At 39.3% G+C, this 16,700-nt stretch overlaps 2 protein-coding genes across 3 annotated transcripts in view; one reads left to right on the top strand and one right to left on the bottom strand.

The window, feature by feature from the left end:
* LOC138397221 (uncharacterized protein C9orf85-like) overlaps positions 1 to 16,700 on the bottom strand; it is a 360,452-nt gene that overhangs the window by 333,920 nt on the left and 9,832 nt on the right. The gene's annotated exons all lie outside the window — the stretch shown is intronic.
* Positions 8,433 to 11,507, top strand: LOC138396722 (microtubule-associated proteins 1A/1B light chain 3 beta 2-like). The gene is given in 3 exon segments (XM_069490361.1): positions 8,433 to 8,610; positions 9,128 to 9,311; positions 11,276 to 11,507. Coding segments are annotated over 3 exon segments (594 nt in total).

The raw sequence follows: 16,700 nt of genomic DNA on the forward strand, positions 1-16,700 counted from the left end.
CCATGTCTTCATTTTAAAATCAATGCTAATGCAATTCCATTCCTAGATATTTACTCAAAGAATTAAAAACAGGTACTCAAGCAAGTATGTGTATACTCATGTTCATAGCTGCATGATTCACAATTGCCAAAAGATAGAAATAGCCCAAACGTTCATCAACAGATGAATGGATAAAGAAATTTTATATATACACACACACACACACACACATATATTACATATATATATATATATATATATATATAAAATGGAATATTATTGAGCCATACAAGGAAGTGAAGTACTGATACATGAGGGTATTTTCTTTGTTGGAGAAAGCAAATAGTGATGATAAAGTTTGTATTATTTTCCGGTACTAAATGCCTAGAGTTCTGCAGCCAACAGATGGCGCTCTAGTCTCAGTTGTCACAGAAATTCTCTGCCCATCCCACACAAAGGGCTCAGTTTTCATCAATGAAAAGAGAACATTTGTGCTTAAACTCTTTTATGTAGCTAGAAAAATTGACTAATGCTTTGTAATTCCTTTTTAAAAATACTTTGTATTGAACTCAATTATGAAGTGAATATAAATCAGGGACCTTTAGAACAGAAGTCACACGTGAAAATATTAATATTATGGGTGGGCAAAACAGCAAAAATAAATTAGAAAATAAAAGCAACAGTTTATAAGCAGATCGACCTGGATTCTAGTTCAAACCCTACCATTTGCTGACCATGTGTCCTTGATTAAGTTGTTTCATCTCTCTGGATCTCAGTTCTTTCTTCCGCAAAATGTTGATAATAATACCTACTTCCGAAGGTATTTATGACAATTAGAAATAATATATTTGTCATATGCTTTGCAAAACATTTAGTGTATAGTAGCTACTCAGTGAGCTATAGCTATTCTAATTAGTGACAGAGAAAATATAAACAAACAAGTAGTCATTCTCTGCCTTGGATCATATGTATTTAAGTGAGTTCAAAGCACCAGAGATCTGTAAATTCTCAGTCAGTTGAAAGTCTTAAATGCTTATATTAATAAAACAGCATAGATGTGAGAATTAATAGTTTCTCTAAACCAAAGATTTAAGTGATGCCATATTAATACAGCAGAAATTTCATAATATATTTTCAGGTAGAGAGAAAAAACAGATTGCAAAGCAGTATTACAATGTAGTCCCAATTTTGTTTAAAAACAGTATATATCTGGTATAATATAAATCAAATGTTCAGGTTAGTTATCTGTGGGTGATGAAATTATAGCATGTTTCCATGTTTTTAATACTTTTCTGCAGTTTTAACATTTTCTATAATAAACATGTATTAATTACTAATCACAAAAAATCTTTTTAACGTAATGCTATGAAGCTAAGCATATATCAAATACTGGCACAAGTACTGATACCTCCTTTGTGAACCAGTCAAATACACAAAGGGATCACTCTGAGAGCTCAGACACAGTGTTCCAGGGTCCTCCCTCCTGCTTAGATTTTCCTTAGGAGAAAATAGAAAAAGAAAACCAAGCCCAGCTGTGCTTCTCTGTGCTGGTTCTTCAGGCCAGCGCATACAAATAATACAAAATGCACAGTTGACTGGAAAGCAGGAAATTCAGTCACCCTCATTATTTAGGATCATGTCAAATGCCTTCTCAAAAAGAAAAATACATACTGATTTCAATATTTCTCATTAACCTTAATTCACGAGACAAAAGGCCTTTGTATCAATCCATACATAATAAATTTAGGGATATTTATCAAAAATTTTAAACACACATATACTTTGACCAACAACCCCAGTTTTTGGACTCTGACCCATATAAAGACACATTCATGCACCAAGATTCATGGCTCAGGATTGCACAGGAAAGAATTGTTTGCAAGCACAAAAATTTCCACAAATCGGGAAATGGTTTTAACATTATGAGACATTCATACTATAGAATTCATTTGTTAAATAGAATGTTATAGATTTCCAAATACGGACATGTAAAGATCTCCCACACATATTGCATGGAGGAAAAATAAACAAATTCAAGAAGTATTCCCAAAAAGAGATCCCTTTTATGCTAAAGAAAAATCTATATGTGTATATAGATTTATGTATGTTTATATATGTAAATACTTAGAAATATTGAAAAGGTGTAGAAAGATAAATACCCAATTACTAACAATGAGTATATCTAGGAAAGGTAGTTTTTTTAACTTTGTATTTTCTGAATTGTTTTAATGCCAATACACACTCACATTTTCATTTATAAATTTGAATCCATTTAAACTCCAGTCTGTGACTAGATGGAGACTACATCTCCCTGAGAGACAGTAACTGATAGTTCACAGAAATAATAACTGATAGCTCAGATTGGTAGGAGAAATCAATTCATTTATTCATTTATTCATTCAACAAATATTTAGTGAATATTAATACTTACAAGGTGGCAAGCCTATGCTAGAAACTGTGGGTGCAAAAATGAAAATAGTAAAACACAGTCTCTATCTTGAAAGAGTTTCCACGAGAGTTACATGCCCCATCGAGAAAAAAAAATCTGGATTTTCATTCATTCTTTATCTTGTATATTTTTGATAAAGTTAGTAGAAATAATGGTTTCTTAGTATGCTTGCAGAAAGCAGGCAATTATGAATCATTAACAATGAATCAACAGTGACTGAGGGAAACACCTTTACAATTTACATCCCTAAGATTTGAAGAGTTTATTCCACCTCCACCTCCCAGCATACACCACTCACTTATGCTACCCCTAAGTTTATAGTTGATGCTGAAACCTCTTTAATATGAGTTACTAAAACAAGGAGACAGGAAGAGTGACACCTGTAATGTGAATCTAAATCCCAAGTTATCCCCTGGGTAAACCCGTAGGATTGCAACAACAGGAGAGACCACAAGATGGCAGAATGGAGTTAAGTCCTGGAGCCTGCACTAGGCTCTGAGGCGCCGCGGCTGTTTGGGATCATCATTGCTCCGCCAGCTCAAGAGAGGTTAGGAAGGGCTTCACAGTTCTGTTAGATGGCGGGCTCAGAGCGAAGGACAATTTTGGCACTACTCTTCTGCTTGCCTATACTTCTTAAGTTAGTGTTGTATGTATTAATAGTAGTTTTCGCCACCTGAATTTATAAAAATGTTAACCCCTTCTTCCTGCCCCAGACAATGGTGTAAGGGGATCAGGGCTGAGACATTATTTCCATTAAGGTTGTGTGAGTATCTCTGTGTGTGTGTGAGAGAGAGAGACAGACAGAGAGAGAGAGTGGGAGGATTGGTGTTTTAAGAAATAGTTTTATGATTATGATTATAAAAGAAAGACATTGAAAAACATTTAGGGATTAGGTGTAAAAAAAAAAAAAAAAGAGACTACATGTAAAGCCAAAACTATAATTTTCTAGATATTATATCTATGGATAGAGATAGAGAAATAAAAATAATATATTGAGTAGCATGTGGAAGTGTATTCTCAAACAGCACATTTGATCTATTTCTCACATCACGTTTTTCCCCTGAACGCCAGACTTCTTCAGTAGATGCTGCAGAAGGAGAGCATGGTATAAAGAACACAGGATTTTGAGTGTTAGGAAATGAGTTCAAGTCTGGTTTACTTACTAGCTAGGTCAAGCTATTTAACCTTTCTGGGTTTCATTTTACTTACTTGAAAAATGGAGAAGATAATTGTATTAGGACTTTTTTGTGTGTAATTCAATTCCATTTGTTTGCATATTCAATTCAAGATAGCCCAAAGAACAAATTCAGCAACTTCACACTGCTAGCAGTTCAGTGGTCAATGCAGATCCAGAATACCATGTCTCTTCCCCTGTCCCTCTTCTCTGTCTTCCTCCAAATACTCACATCCTTATTCAAAAAAACTCTCATCAATCGGTGGGAAAAACTACTATCAATTGAACCAGGGTCAAATTGTTCCAGTTAGCAGGTTCAGGAGAAAAAAAAGGATAATTTTCTCACCCAACATCTGATTGATCATGTCATAGGGTGTATGCTCACTCCTAAGCCAATTACTGCTCTGGGAAGAACAGGTTGTTGTAACTGGTCTGCTGGGATCACATGTCACCCCTGAGAACAAAGGAACAAGACATACGAATTGACAGACTCAGCAGGACCACTTGTTTTGGACAAGAGCAGATCCCCACAGCATTAAAGGAGTGGCATATGGACAAAAATATCAACTTTCCACCACAATAGTAATTCCTCTAGCTAGGGTGTTATGATGACTGAAAATTTGGGACAGAGTACTTTGTATATTGTAAAACACATTAAATATTTGGTTAAAGTGGTTTTTTAACAAAAAATTAATATGAAGAGATTGGAAGAGAAGGACATAAGATCATATTAGAATGAGGCATCTGTTCAAAACAAGTTATTTCTTGTGTAAAATTGGGTAAATTGCTATATATTCTTTACAAAGCAAATTATCTACAAAATGAAGGAAATAAATATTAGTTTTATGTTTAATATAGATTTTTTGAGAAATGAAAGCCATAATAAAATCTCCAGTGACTTTAAGTGCCCACAATAAGCTAAATGTCTCATTTTCTATCAAGCACTAAATGTGCTCAGGGGTGCGAACATGTCATGATTGCTTAGCTTAATGGGTGTGAAGTAAATGCACTCTTTTCTAGAGGGAATTTTTCTCTAAAGATCACTGCAATATTTACAGAACTCGGCACATGTTTATAAAATTGAATGGTTGGAGTGACCTGCAAAGTTCATCGAATCTTTGCCATGGCTTTAGAATGACAATGAAAACACTCCAAGGAAATAACTACTTTGAAATAGATTTTTAAAATGTCTTCCAGGGAGAGTCTCTCTGGGGAATCTATGTTTTGTACAATAAATCAAGATCCATCTTCACCTCTTCCCTTCAGGCTGCCAGAAAATAATTGGATTATACTACAGTTCCCCCGGCAGTTGTTCAAAAACCTGATTATTCATCAGAACCACTTGAGAGACTTTGTAAAATACAGATTTCTAGTCCCACTCTAGTTGTACTGAATGAGGGCCCAGAAGTCAGTATGTTTTTTGTTTTTGTTTTTTTTTTAAGTCTCTCTCAAGTATCTGTCTGTAGCCACTTTGATCCATCTACTGGCTTTGGGGAATCACAGAGTTCAGAACTAAGGAGATACTTAATCATGACTCTAAGATTTCATTGCCAAGAGAAATGTGTCTACTATTGTGTCAGGCACTGGGAGAGAAACAAGCAAGGTGTTTTAACTTTTGAAGCTCTAACTATATGAAGGAAGTTCGTGACTCTCTACATTTTCTAATTTTACTTTTACAATATTGACATTAATATTCTGAACATAGACTATTACAATATTGATATTAGTATCCCATGCTAGAAGCTCTGCAGGCAATAAGTTCCCTGTTACATGGTCTGGATGTTTGAAAGCGCTAGAAAAAGAGATAAGATTATGATGAAGGGGAGAAAGAATAAGTAGACAAGCTTCCCTCATTTCATATGAGAGAGAATTTTCTCAATTTATTAAGAGCAGCTCCAATCTTTCTGAAAAGAGTATCAGTTCACACCCAAATGAGTAACTATTTTAAGTTACTAAATGCATGATTGTGAAGAATTTTAAAGAGGTCAGGCTATGTCAAAGGTTTTACATCCTACTTTTTTTCTGTTTGCATTATATCATAAACATTTTTCAGTGCAGTTGTAATTCTTCACCTGTATGTTGGCATGTACATAGTATACATGCATGTATATAATCTGTAAATAAATGCATCAAAACACTAGCATATTATCAATAGTGGAATTATAGATGATTTTAGGCTTATTAATTTTTGTGTTTTTCAACTTTTCTACAAAAATACTCATAAAGTAAAGAATGGTGGATTAGAAGCAGCCTGTGGACCCAGAGCTCCCAAGGAAAGCAGAGTAAATAGGAAGCAGGCGCCTACCTACGGACGGCTATTCTCCGAAGGAACACTGTGAAACCACAGAGAAGCAGTGGGGGGAAAAGGTGATGATGGGACAATACATTTGATAACATCAAAGCACACGTGGGGAAGATTAGCAGGATAGAGCACCGGGGCGCTGGGATCACCCTGCAGGCGCTGTGGCCACGTTCTGAGAGGGCTCTCTCTGTCCCCGTAGAATGGGAACTTGCCTGGAGTCTGTGCAGAGTAATTGCACCAGGCAACAGACGCCATTTTTCCCCCCTCCTGAGGTCTCCTTCTGATGGTGGCAGCGGGCCCTGGACCTACTCCTGCTGGTGGCCGCGGGGGAACTCCCCGGGCAGAGAGGCATGCTTGCAACTTGCTTGGCGCCGGCTTCCTTCCCTGCTGTGGCGGCATGTCTGGGAACTGGCAGGGGCCAGGCCGGAGGTTGGGCGCAGCGGGTCCCCTGTGGATTGCGGGGTGCTGTGTGTCCCACAGCCTGAGGCCTCCGAGACTCTAGCTGCAGCCTTTCTGCTGGGCTCTAGCATTCTGGGGGTGATTTCCAGTGAGCTCTTTCTCCTTCTTGTTCCACTCTGAAACTTCTTCCCTTGGAATCTCTGGTAGATTCTAGCACTTTTCTCTCAGAGTTATACCTGAGCTATGTTTTTTTTTTTTTCCCAACTAAAACATTTTCTTCTTTCTGAGATTATTTTTTTGACCAATGTCTCTCGTCAGCCATCTTGTCTCCTCCTCTTTGTCTTTTGATTGACGAGTTCAGTCAATTCCCATTCAATGTTATTACTGGTAGGTGAGGACTTACTACTGCCATGTTATTTGATTTCTGGTTGTTTTGTGGTCTTCCTCCCTCCCTGCCTTCCTTCCTTCCTTCCTTCTTCCTTTGTTAAAAGTGATTTTCTCTGGTAGTGTTTTTTTACTTCTTGCTTTGTATTTTTTTGTGTATCTGTTGTATGTTTTTTAATTTGAGGTTACCATGAGGCTTGCAAAAAAATATTTTATAATCAATTATGTTTAACATATGACAACTCTGTTTACAAACAAATAAACAACAAAAATCTAACAGAAAATCTATAGTTTAACTCCACTCTCCCATATTTTAACATCGAGTGTTATGAGCTAAGTCTTTGGTCACCGCAGCCATATCAGCACTGGAAATGCTGTGACTTTTGCAGACTCCTGGTGGTACTGCCTTGATGGACTTGGGGTAAGATATGGGAGAATTCCCTGGATTCCCAGGTACAGTCTCTCGCTGTCTTGAGGGAAGAGTGATATGGGCACCCCCTCGTGGGCACCACAGCTGGGACTGCACCAAGTCATACCTGAAGCCAGCCCAGTTGCACCCAAAGCCCATGGTGACTGTTGCCTGGCTACCTCTAATGTTTATTCAAAGCTCCAGGGCTCTTTAGTCAGCAGACGGTGAATGCTGCCAGGACTTGGTCCTTCCTTCCCTTCAGGGCAGTATGTTTCCTTCTGGCCCAGAATAGGTCTGGAAATGCAGTCTGGGAATTAAGGCCTGGAGTCAGATGTGTCAGGAGTTTGCTTGGTTCTTTTTTTACTGTGGCTGAGCTGGTACCCAAGTTGCAAAACAGAGTCCTCTGAACCCTTCCCTTTCCTTTTCCCAAGCAGAAGATGATTCTCCCTCAGTCATGCTGCCTGGACTTGGGGGAGGGGTGACACAGGCACTGACTTGGCCACCACTGCTTGTATTTCACTGGGTCACATGCACCCCAAGACCTCTGAGCCAGCACAGCTGTAGGAATTCCCCAAGGACTACAGCCTTGGTGGCCTGACTGCCTTACAAATTTAGTCCAGACCTCAGGCCCCTTTTTGTCATTCTCTGGCAGGGCTAGCAAGAAATTGAGTTTCAGGGTAGAGGATTTCCCTCTAGCCAGAATGGTTTAAATCCTCCCTTTGTGGGCACCAGCAAAATTTCACAGGTGCTCTTTTGTGACAGGGTGGGCCTGAGTTCCAATGCAAAGTCCCACAGTCACTTCACTCTCCCTCCCCCAGGTACACAGATTCTCTCTCCACTGGGTGAGCTGGCGAGGCACTGCCAGGGGATGGGAGAAGGGTGGCATAGGCAATACAAGACTGTCTTTTCTGCCCTCTTCCACGCCTCTTTCTTTGATATAATGTTAAAACAGGATACTGTGATCACTCACCTGATTTTTGATTCTTCTGAAAGTGCTTCCTTGCATGGATAGTTGTTGAATTTGTTGTTTGTGCTGAGGGATGATTGCTGGAGGTTTCTATTTGGCTATCTTGCTCCACCCCCAGTTCTTTTATTTATTTTTTCCAATACTTTTTAAGTGCCTACTCTGGCACCTACCAGCTAACTGGAAAGAAAAGGGGACATCAGGAAAAAGATAACCACAATAGAAAGATTGGAATGCAAGAATAAGTCGAGTAGTAGATATTTCAGCTGTTTAGAAGAGGAGGTGATTAGCCCAAGTCAGACCTGCCACTATTGCCCCCTTGAGAAGCCAGAAACATTCATTGCCCCTCACTTCAGCCCAGCCTCTCACACTATGCCACGGGACAAGGCCTTCAAGAAACTTTGCACGTTGGAACAAAGAGTAGGTGTCTGACTTATCTGAGAGAGGCATCCTACTAAAATTCCAGTGATAATAGAACAATACAAGAGTGAGAAGCAGCTTCTTGTGTTGGATAAAATGAAGTTTCTTAGTCCTTATCACATCGACAAGAGTGAACTGACAAAGATTCTTTGGCCAATTTTTTAATTTTTTTTTTATTCTGTTGGTGACTGGACAAAGCACAGTGAGCATTTCCACACCGACTTCTGAAGTGTATAAATGTAATAAGGATGAGAATGGGTTCCTGTATGTGGTGTGTGCCTGATAACCCTTCATTTCTGATCACACTTGATAACTGATCATGTTCCTCATCCTCCACCATTCCCCAGTGATGTCTAATTACCCTGGCCTGTCTTCAGCAAAAATCCCATTAGGTCAGTTTAGTCAGAATCCTCCTTACCCCTGATGTTTCCTCTAGTAATTTTCCATCCACTAATGCCCTCGCCTCCCCTCCCCTTGGCTACAAATCCCCACTTGCTCATGCTATATTTGGAATTGAGCCGAATCTTTCTTCCCCAGTGCAATACCCTGTTGCAGTGGTCCCTGGACCTATCTCAATGGTCTTGAATATAGTCTTTTTTACCTTGCTTTCACAAGTATCATTGAATAGTTTTTTTTTTCTTTAATAGAACTCATCAAGATAATTAGAAGGCATTTACAACTCAGTGCTAATCCAGCCTTCTTTCTGTTGGCGACTGGACAAAGCATGGTGAGCATTTCCACACCGATTTCTGAAGTATATAAATGTAAGAAGGATAAAAATGGGTTCCTGTATGTGGTGTGTGCCTGTCAGAAGACATTTGGAATGAAATGGTATAAGACTAGAAAAGTGCATTTATTCTAGAATTTTTGAAGTTCTAAGAAAAAAAAAAAAAAAGGATGTTACCAACAGTTCATCTAAACATAGAGCATCAAAACAGTAGTGTTCCCACCTAGAAGTTTTAGGAAGTTGTTTGTGTATTTCAAGCAGAGAGAAACCCCCAAATGAGCACACTCATCTTTGGAAAACTATATTATTTAACCCAGGCTGTCTTGTTTTAAAATTTTAGAAGTGTAAAAATAAAATACTTTGCATTCTAAGTTGCCAAAAAAAAAAAAAGAAGAAGAGGAAGTGATTAATGAGGAATAAAGACATCTGGCATGGTGTTCTGTAGGAGATGAAATTTAAATTAAGTCTCACACGAAGGGTGGGACTCCCACAAACAGAAAAGAGAAAGTTGAAATTCCATGCCAGGAAATGGAATAAGTAAAGATTTGAAATCAGAAATTTACACATTCTATTCAGAAAACTATAAGAGAAATGTAAAGAGGTAAGTTTAGATTCATAGGTAGGACTTAGACTATGTGAATTTTGCTTTAATTTTTATTTTATTTGTGTTTTATGAATATGAAACATTTCAAACTTATAAAGAAATATAAAAAGTTATATAACAGACATGTATGTGTCCACCAGAAACTTTAAGTAGATGTTAAAATTGACTATAGTCAATTAGTGCTGGATTGTTGGGCATTCTTTAATGCTATTATTTGAATTTGGATTCTATAGGCCTGGCCTGGGCATTTTAAGCTGGAAGGTGGGAGCAAGTTGAAGGGATGATGCAACACCATGAGACCAGCATGAAGAGTTCTCTTGTACTCTGAACTATATACTCAGAGATCAGGGAGGTAGAGGAAAGAGGAGTATAAAAATTTTCCCAGTCAATAATTTTAAACATTTTAACATTTTTAAATACTAATACATCATGGAGGTTAATTAAAGACTGATGTAAAGTTTTAAGTTAAAATACAAAATGTCAAAGAATAATTTTACCTGCTACATCTATTCAAGGACCATGTTCCCAGAACCCACACCAAATATTAGCTCCTCCCTCCTCATGGGAATACACATATTTCTCTCGTTTTCTGATAGGAATCCTCCTATGAAGAAAATATAAGGTGTTCTCTTCCAGTCCATAGGGACCCACTAAAGTTTTACCTATTATATAGAGCTTGACATTTTAAATACTAAAATTATAGTGTTCCCAACTTAAATTATTCCATTAAGTAAGAATGAGCAGACACTGTGGGACCTTCTGGAGTCTTCCTTTGAAGGCAAGGGAAAATTGCTCCCACTGAATAAAATTAAATCATGGCAGAAGATAAAAGGAATGTTGTGGCCGGGCGCAGTGGCTCATGCCTATAATCCTAGCACTCTGTGAGGCCCAGGCGGGAGGAACACTTGAGCTCAGGAGTTCCAGACCAGCCTGAGGAAGAGCAAGACCCCGCCTCTACCAAAAATAGAAAAAATTGGTTAGGCCTGGTGGCAGGCACCTGTAGTCTCAGCTACTTGGGAGGCTGGCTGCAGCAGGAGGATCACTTGAGCCTGGGAGTTTAAGGTTGCAATGAGCTATGATGTCACCACTGCACTTACCTGGGGTGACAGAGTGAGACTCTTTAAAAAAAAAAAAAAAGCAATATTACATTTTGATTTTGTCATGAGCCATATGTGTTCAGTTTGCCAGTCACATAAATGAAATTTCACCCTCCTAGAGTGGGCCCCAGTTCTCCAGGATGACCTAAAAGGCAAGGAGGGAAATCCAGGCAATTAACTGTTCAAATTGCTCCCACCCTGGGCCAGCTTGCACGTGGCACCAGGCAGAAGGGCATGAATCTCTGGCTGCTCCCTGTCTGCAATGTCCCCCAGACTCTGATGTCAACCATGCAAAACAGATTATACAGTGAGAAAATACGATCATTCTCATGGACTGCATGCTTGTGTCTCCGCCCCTCCTCCCCAGTTCATATGCTGAAGCCCTCACCTCCAGTGTGATGGTAGTAGGATGGGGCCTTTGGGAGGTAATTGGGTTTAGACGAGTTCATCAGAGCCCTCATGAAGGGATTAATGCCCTTATAAGTGGAGGAAGAGACACCAGAGCTTCCTCTCTCACCAGTGAAGACACAGCAAGAAGATGGCTGTCTGCAAGCAAGAAAGAGAGCACTCAGCAGGAACCGCATCAGCCGGCACCTTGATTTGGAACTTCCAGCCTCAGACGGTGAGAAATCAATGTCTGTAGTTTAAGCCATCGATATAACTATAGTATATTGTTATAGCAGCCCAAGCTAAGACTGTCACACAGTTTATTAATGATGGTACCCTCACCAGAATCAGGGGAAGAAAAAAAAAAAAAAAACAGAAGTTATCCAACTCTCATTCTTTGATTTACAGGGATCATAGTGTAACGATTAAGATTATGAAATCTAGAGCCTGACTTCAAAGACCCAGCTCTGCTACTTACTCTGCACCTCAATATCTCCTTTGTAAAATAGATATACGTTATCCCAGGGACAGCTCGGATGATTAGATAACTTGATATTAATACATAGAGCATATTTGGAACAGTGCTTAACATTATGTGCTCGGTTAAGGCTAGTTTTATTATACATTGACATAAAAACCAAGAATGCTTCCAGTCTGTATTTCTTGTTTTGCGCACTCTCAAATTCCTACCCTTTGCCTTGGCAGTCTCCCCACACTGCCCACATCGCTGTTCAAACTAGGTCTATACCTCTTTACCTTACCTCTACCTCCCCATATTTACAAGACCTTGTAACTTACAACTTACTGGGGTGGTCTGACAGCCTAAACTACCTTATTTGGTGCCTTTTCTGTCCTTGCCTGGTGGTAACTCTAATAGTAAGTGGTTTTCTCCCAAGTATGTGTAAAACATATCTGAAAGGTTTACAGTTTAAAATATTAACTTTGATCTTCTGTGTATTTCCTTGTGCGCTGAAACCCCCTAGTCAACACTGAAACAGAAATAAACATTAAAGTAAACTGCCCACCCCAGTGCCAGATGTAGTTTCCTCTCTAAGAAGCATTCTTTTAGGGCTGTATTTTTACCTCTGGGTTGATCGAGTGCAGAGAAGAGAGAGAAAGTGGAGGAACAATTTTAAAAAGAACTAAAGAGGGAAGATGGTTTAGATGGGTGAGAAACAAGAACCTGCTGCTGCAATATACAAAGAACGCAGAGGATGAACTGTTGGAGCAGGGCTCACACTCATTTCTTGCAGACCTCCTGCCACGTAACAACCCTGGGTATTTAGAAGGACCTCTAGACCCCTAGTAGAGGAGACCACACATGGGGTGGTGGGGGCTAACAGGAAAGTCTCGCATCCTGAAAAAGGTGAAATTACATTGAATTAGTGACAAACTTCTTTGTGAGTAGGAGATACATATTAAGCTTCTGTGATCAAATTTATAAAAAATGGAAGAGACAAAGAGTTTATCAGCTACTAATATATCTTTTTTTTTTTTTTTTGGAGACAGAGTCTCGCTCTGTTGCCCGGGCTAGAGTGAGTGCTGTGGCATCAGCCTAGCTCACAGCAACCTCAAACTCCTGGGCTTAAGCGATCCTACTGCCTCAGCCTCCCAAGTAGCTGGGACTACAAGCATGCGCCACCATGCCCGGCTAATTTTTTCTATATATATATTTTTAGTTTGCCAGATAATTTCTTTCTATTTTTAGTAGAGACGAGGTCTCGCTCTTGCTCAGGCTGGTCTCGAACGAACTCCTGACCTCGAGCGATCCACCCACCTCGGCCTCCCAGAGTGCTAGGATTACAGGCGTGAGCCACTGTGCCCAGCCAATCAGCTACTAATATATCTTAAGGAAATCAGTTTGTGTTGAACTGATCTCTTTGTAAATTTCATTGCTGTGTCTGTTTGGGGATAGGGCACAGTTTTTCCCAGAGGTTGGATCTTCTTTTAAATTTCAACATACTAATTTTATTATGTTTTATACATCATTATTTTGTTCCCAAACAGGAAGTTTCTACGTGGGGCTGAAAGGGACAAAGAAAAATCAGGCCTGATGATATAGGCTTTGAATCACCCAATCAGAACAAATACTTGAAGCCATGAGAATAACTGAAATCTTGGAGGAGAGAGTAAAAGGGGAAAAGAGCAGATCATCAAAGGTAGGAACCCCAAATTTAAGTTGCATGAGAATGAGAAAGAGGCACCCCCTAGGAGAGAGAGTAATTAACCAAAGATGTAGAGAACAAGGAAGAACTGGAAGGAGGAAGTCAAATAGGGAGGGCTTGTCCAATCAACTGATTGAAGCAAAAAGAAAAAATGAGGGTTGAGAAGAAAACTTCTGAATTTACCTATTAGGAAGCTACTAGTGATCTTCAAATAAACAGTTTCAGTGAATTGCTGGCAGGAAATACCCAATTGCAAGAAATTGTGTAGGGTGAGACTATTCTGCCTCCAGAGAGTAAAAGAGACAGCTCTGGACATAGATCTATGGGTTCTGCTCATAGTTCCTGCCTTCCTGATCCAACGAGCTGGAAGTACTAAAGTCCTTCACTCAGACTCACTCAGTCCAGCTTCTCTGCTTAGCCATCCCTCACCTGGGAAATAAATACATTGGGATTTTCTGGAAAGGGTTTTGGCACTAGTAGTGGGGCCATAAAGCCACGTATCTGGAGCCACAGCAGCATGTTTGCACAGAGCTGTGGTCCTCACCCCCACCTCCCATGCTTTTGGCTCCCACACAGTTACCGACTGGGCTTCATCTTTGACTTTTGGATTGGCATCCTGTTTCCCCACTGCTATGAGAACATGCTTGGAATGCTATCACCTCCTGTTTTGGGAACAGGTACTCTGACTAGCCTTTGCAACACCTTCCTCAAAGCCCTGGATTCCATTTCCAAGCCTCAGTGGGGGTCATGGTCCTAAAAGCCTCACCACATAGAAGGAAAATACTGTCACCCACCTGACTTCAGTATTTAATCACCATTTCCTAGAATTTCCTGCTGTCTGCCTAAACCACAGGATTGGTCTTGCTTGGGGATTAGCCATTATTTCTGTTGCATACAACATATCAGTGTGAAACAATCCTCCCTGCCCACTCTGGACTAGCATGATCTGTCCACTGTAGCTGTACCAATCTGGACAGCCTTCAGGTCCTTGGCTTGTGTTCTAGATTATGACATGTACTTTCTAAGCTTTTCATTTTGGGGAGATTGAACATTCTTCTCTGGCCTACAAACCCAACCCTATTTCCAAGGCATATAAAAACACAGATACACACATGCACACACACAGAGACACAATAACTTTGATTTTAGATGGTTCCTTCATTCCTATGGGTACCAGAGCTTGGTACAGTCTTGGATCTACCAAAACCCCACCATCTAGGCTAAACCCCAAGCATAGTTCCCCAACGCTCCAGGCTGGGGAGAGGCAATCAGACACAGCCTTAAGTTATAATAATAGAAACCGACTGTCCAGATGAAGGGAAGCAAGAATCTCACTGTAATTGGTACTAAGAAAAGACACAAGTGAGCCCTGAATTCAATTTGGGGCTCATTTTAACTTTGGTGTCAATTTTCACAAAGTTCTTCTAGCAATTACCAGACAAGAAGTCTGACAAACCCAATGTCTTAATTAGAAATAAATTTCACATACATCTAACAAGATTATTTTTTAAACTGTGAAATATGGTTGAGAAGGGTTATAACAAGACTTAATTAAAGGGCAATCAGAAAAACCATACTTGGATCAACTGATCTCTGATATTCCTTCTAAGTCTTACACCCAAGACCTTAACAAAATGAGATTGTTCTAATATTATTTAGAAGTTTCCAGGTCTGGTTTTCCTACATTACTCCTTCTTTTCTATAGCTGATGCTTCTGCCAGTGCTACTGAGAATCTCTGTCCTGCAGCAGAAAAATCTCTTTTGAAAGGCAGTAAATGATCAGATTAGTGAGATGATGAGTTAATAAGCTGATAGTCTTATGTAAACAATTTCTGTGGTAGGTTAAATGTGATGAGAACTTAATGTTGGATCAAATTTCAATCAGGGATCAAGTGCTAGGTAATTTAGCAAAGAAAAAAAATCATTTTTAGTAACTCTAACCAACACTACCACATTGTGGTAAGCAGAATAATGGCCCCCCCCCCAAAATGTCCACCTCTAATTCCCAGAACTTGTGAATATGTTATCTAGATGGCCAAAGGGGCTTGAAAGATGTGATCAAGTTTATGGACTTTGAGGTGGGAAAAGTATCTCAGATGCAGACAAAATCTAATCATATAAATCTTTAAAATTGGAGATTCTTTCCCAGCTGTGGTCTGAGAGAGATTGAACAGCTGAAGAAGGGTCACAGAGATGCACAGAGAAGGGTCACAGAGATGAAGAAGGGTCATCTGACTTTGAAGATGGAGGAAAGGGACCATGAGCCAAGAATGTGGGTGGCTTCTAGAAGTTGGAAAAGACAAAGAAGCAGATTTTCCCATTGACCCTTCATTAATGAACACAGCCCTGCTAACGAGGCCCTGATTTTAGCCCACTGAGACCTGTGCTGAGCTTATCACCTACTGACTCTGTAAGCTGATAAATTCATTTTGTTTAATCCACTAATTTGTGGTAATTGATTATAGCAGCATTATAAAACTAATACATATATTAAATATATATATTTTTACTTATATGCTGCTCTCCGGTACAAATACCACCCAACTAACACCTTATAAACCCTGTGTGTAAATGGCTTTTTAAATTTTACTAATGATTACATGTTTCATTTGAACAGTGTTCATCATGTAAAATAGGCAGTTTATAGGTGCATATTCCCATTTAACAGATGAGGAGACTGAGCTTAAGTTAAAAGTGCCTTGCTCAAAGATGCAGAGCTGGTAAGTGAGTGATTGGGCAAGGATGTCAGTTCTCATCTTTTAACTCTTTCTATCTCTTTTCCATGACACCAATTCTGTCTAATTGGTCATTATTTCCTATGCCCCTTACACCAACTGTTTAGGCAGAGAGAACAGATGCAGGTGCCATTATCTTTATTCTAGTGATGCAAGAACTCTTGTTGTAGAGGAGTTAAATGATCAACAGTCCTAGAAGCCAGGACTCCTCACTTTTAGCTTGCAATCTAGTGCTCTTTCTGATTTGTACAGCCAGCTGTACAATTTGATGTGTACACCTAGTTAAAAAACATGCAGGATTTTTAAAAGGTGGGAGAACATAATGTTTAGATGAAAATAAATTTGATTTATAATAGTAGTGACTTATAACAAGTTAGTTAACCTCCTTGAATCTCAGTTTTCTCATTTGTAAACTATAAATAGTAACATCTACATAACACAGTTGTTGAAAGGATTTGTTCAATTCTTAACAAGATTGGGAAAATTGCATTTAAATGCAGCCCTT

The sequence above is a fragment of the Eulemur rufifrons genome, chromosome 16 (assembly GCF_041146395.1).
Source record: "Eulemur rufifrons isolate Redbay chromosome 16, OSU_ERuf_1, whole genome shotgun sequence".
Lineage (NCBI taxonomy): Eukaryota > Metazoa > Chordata > Mammalia > Primates > Lemuridae > Eulemur > Eulemur rufifrons.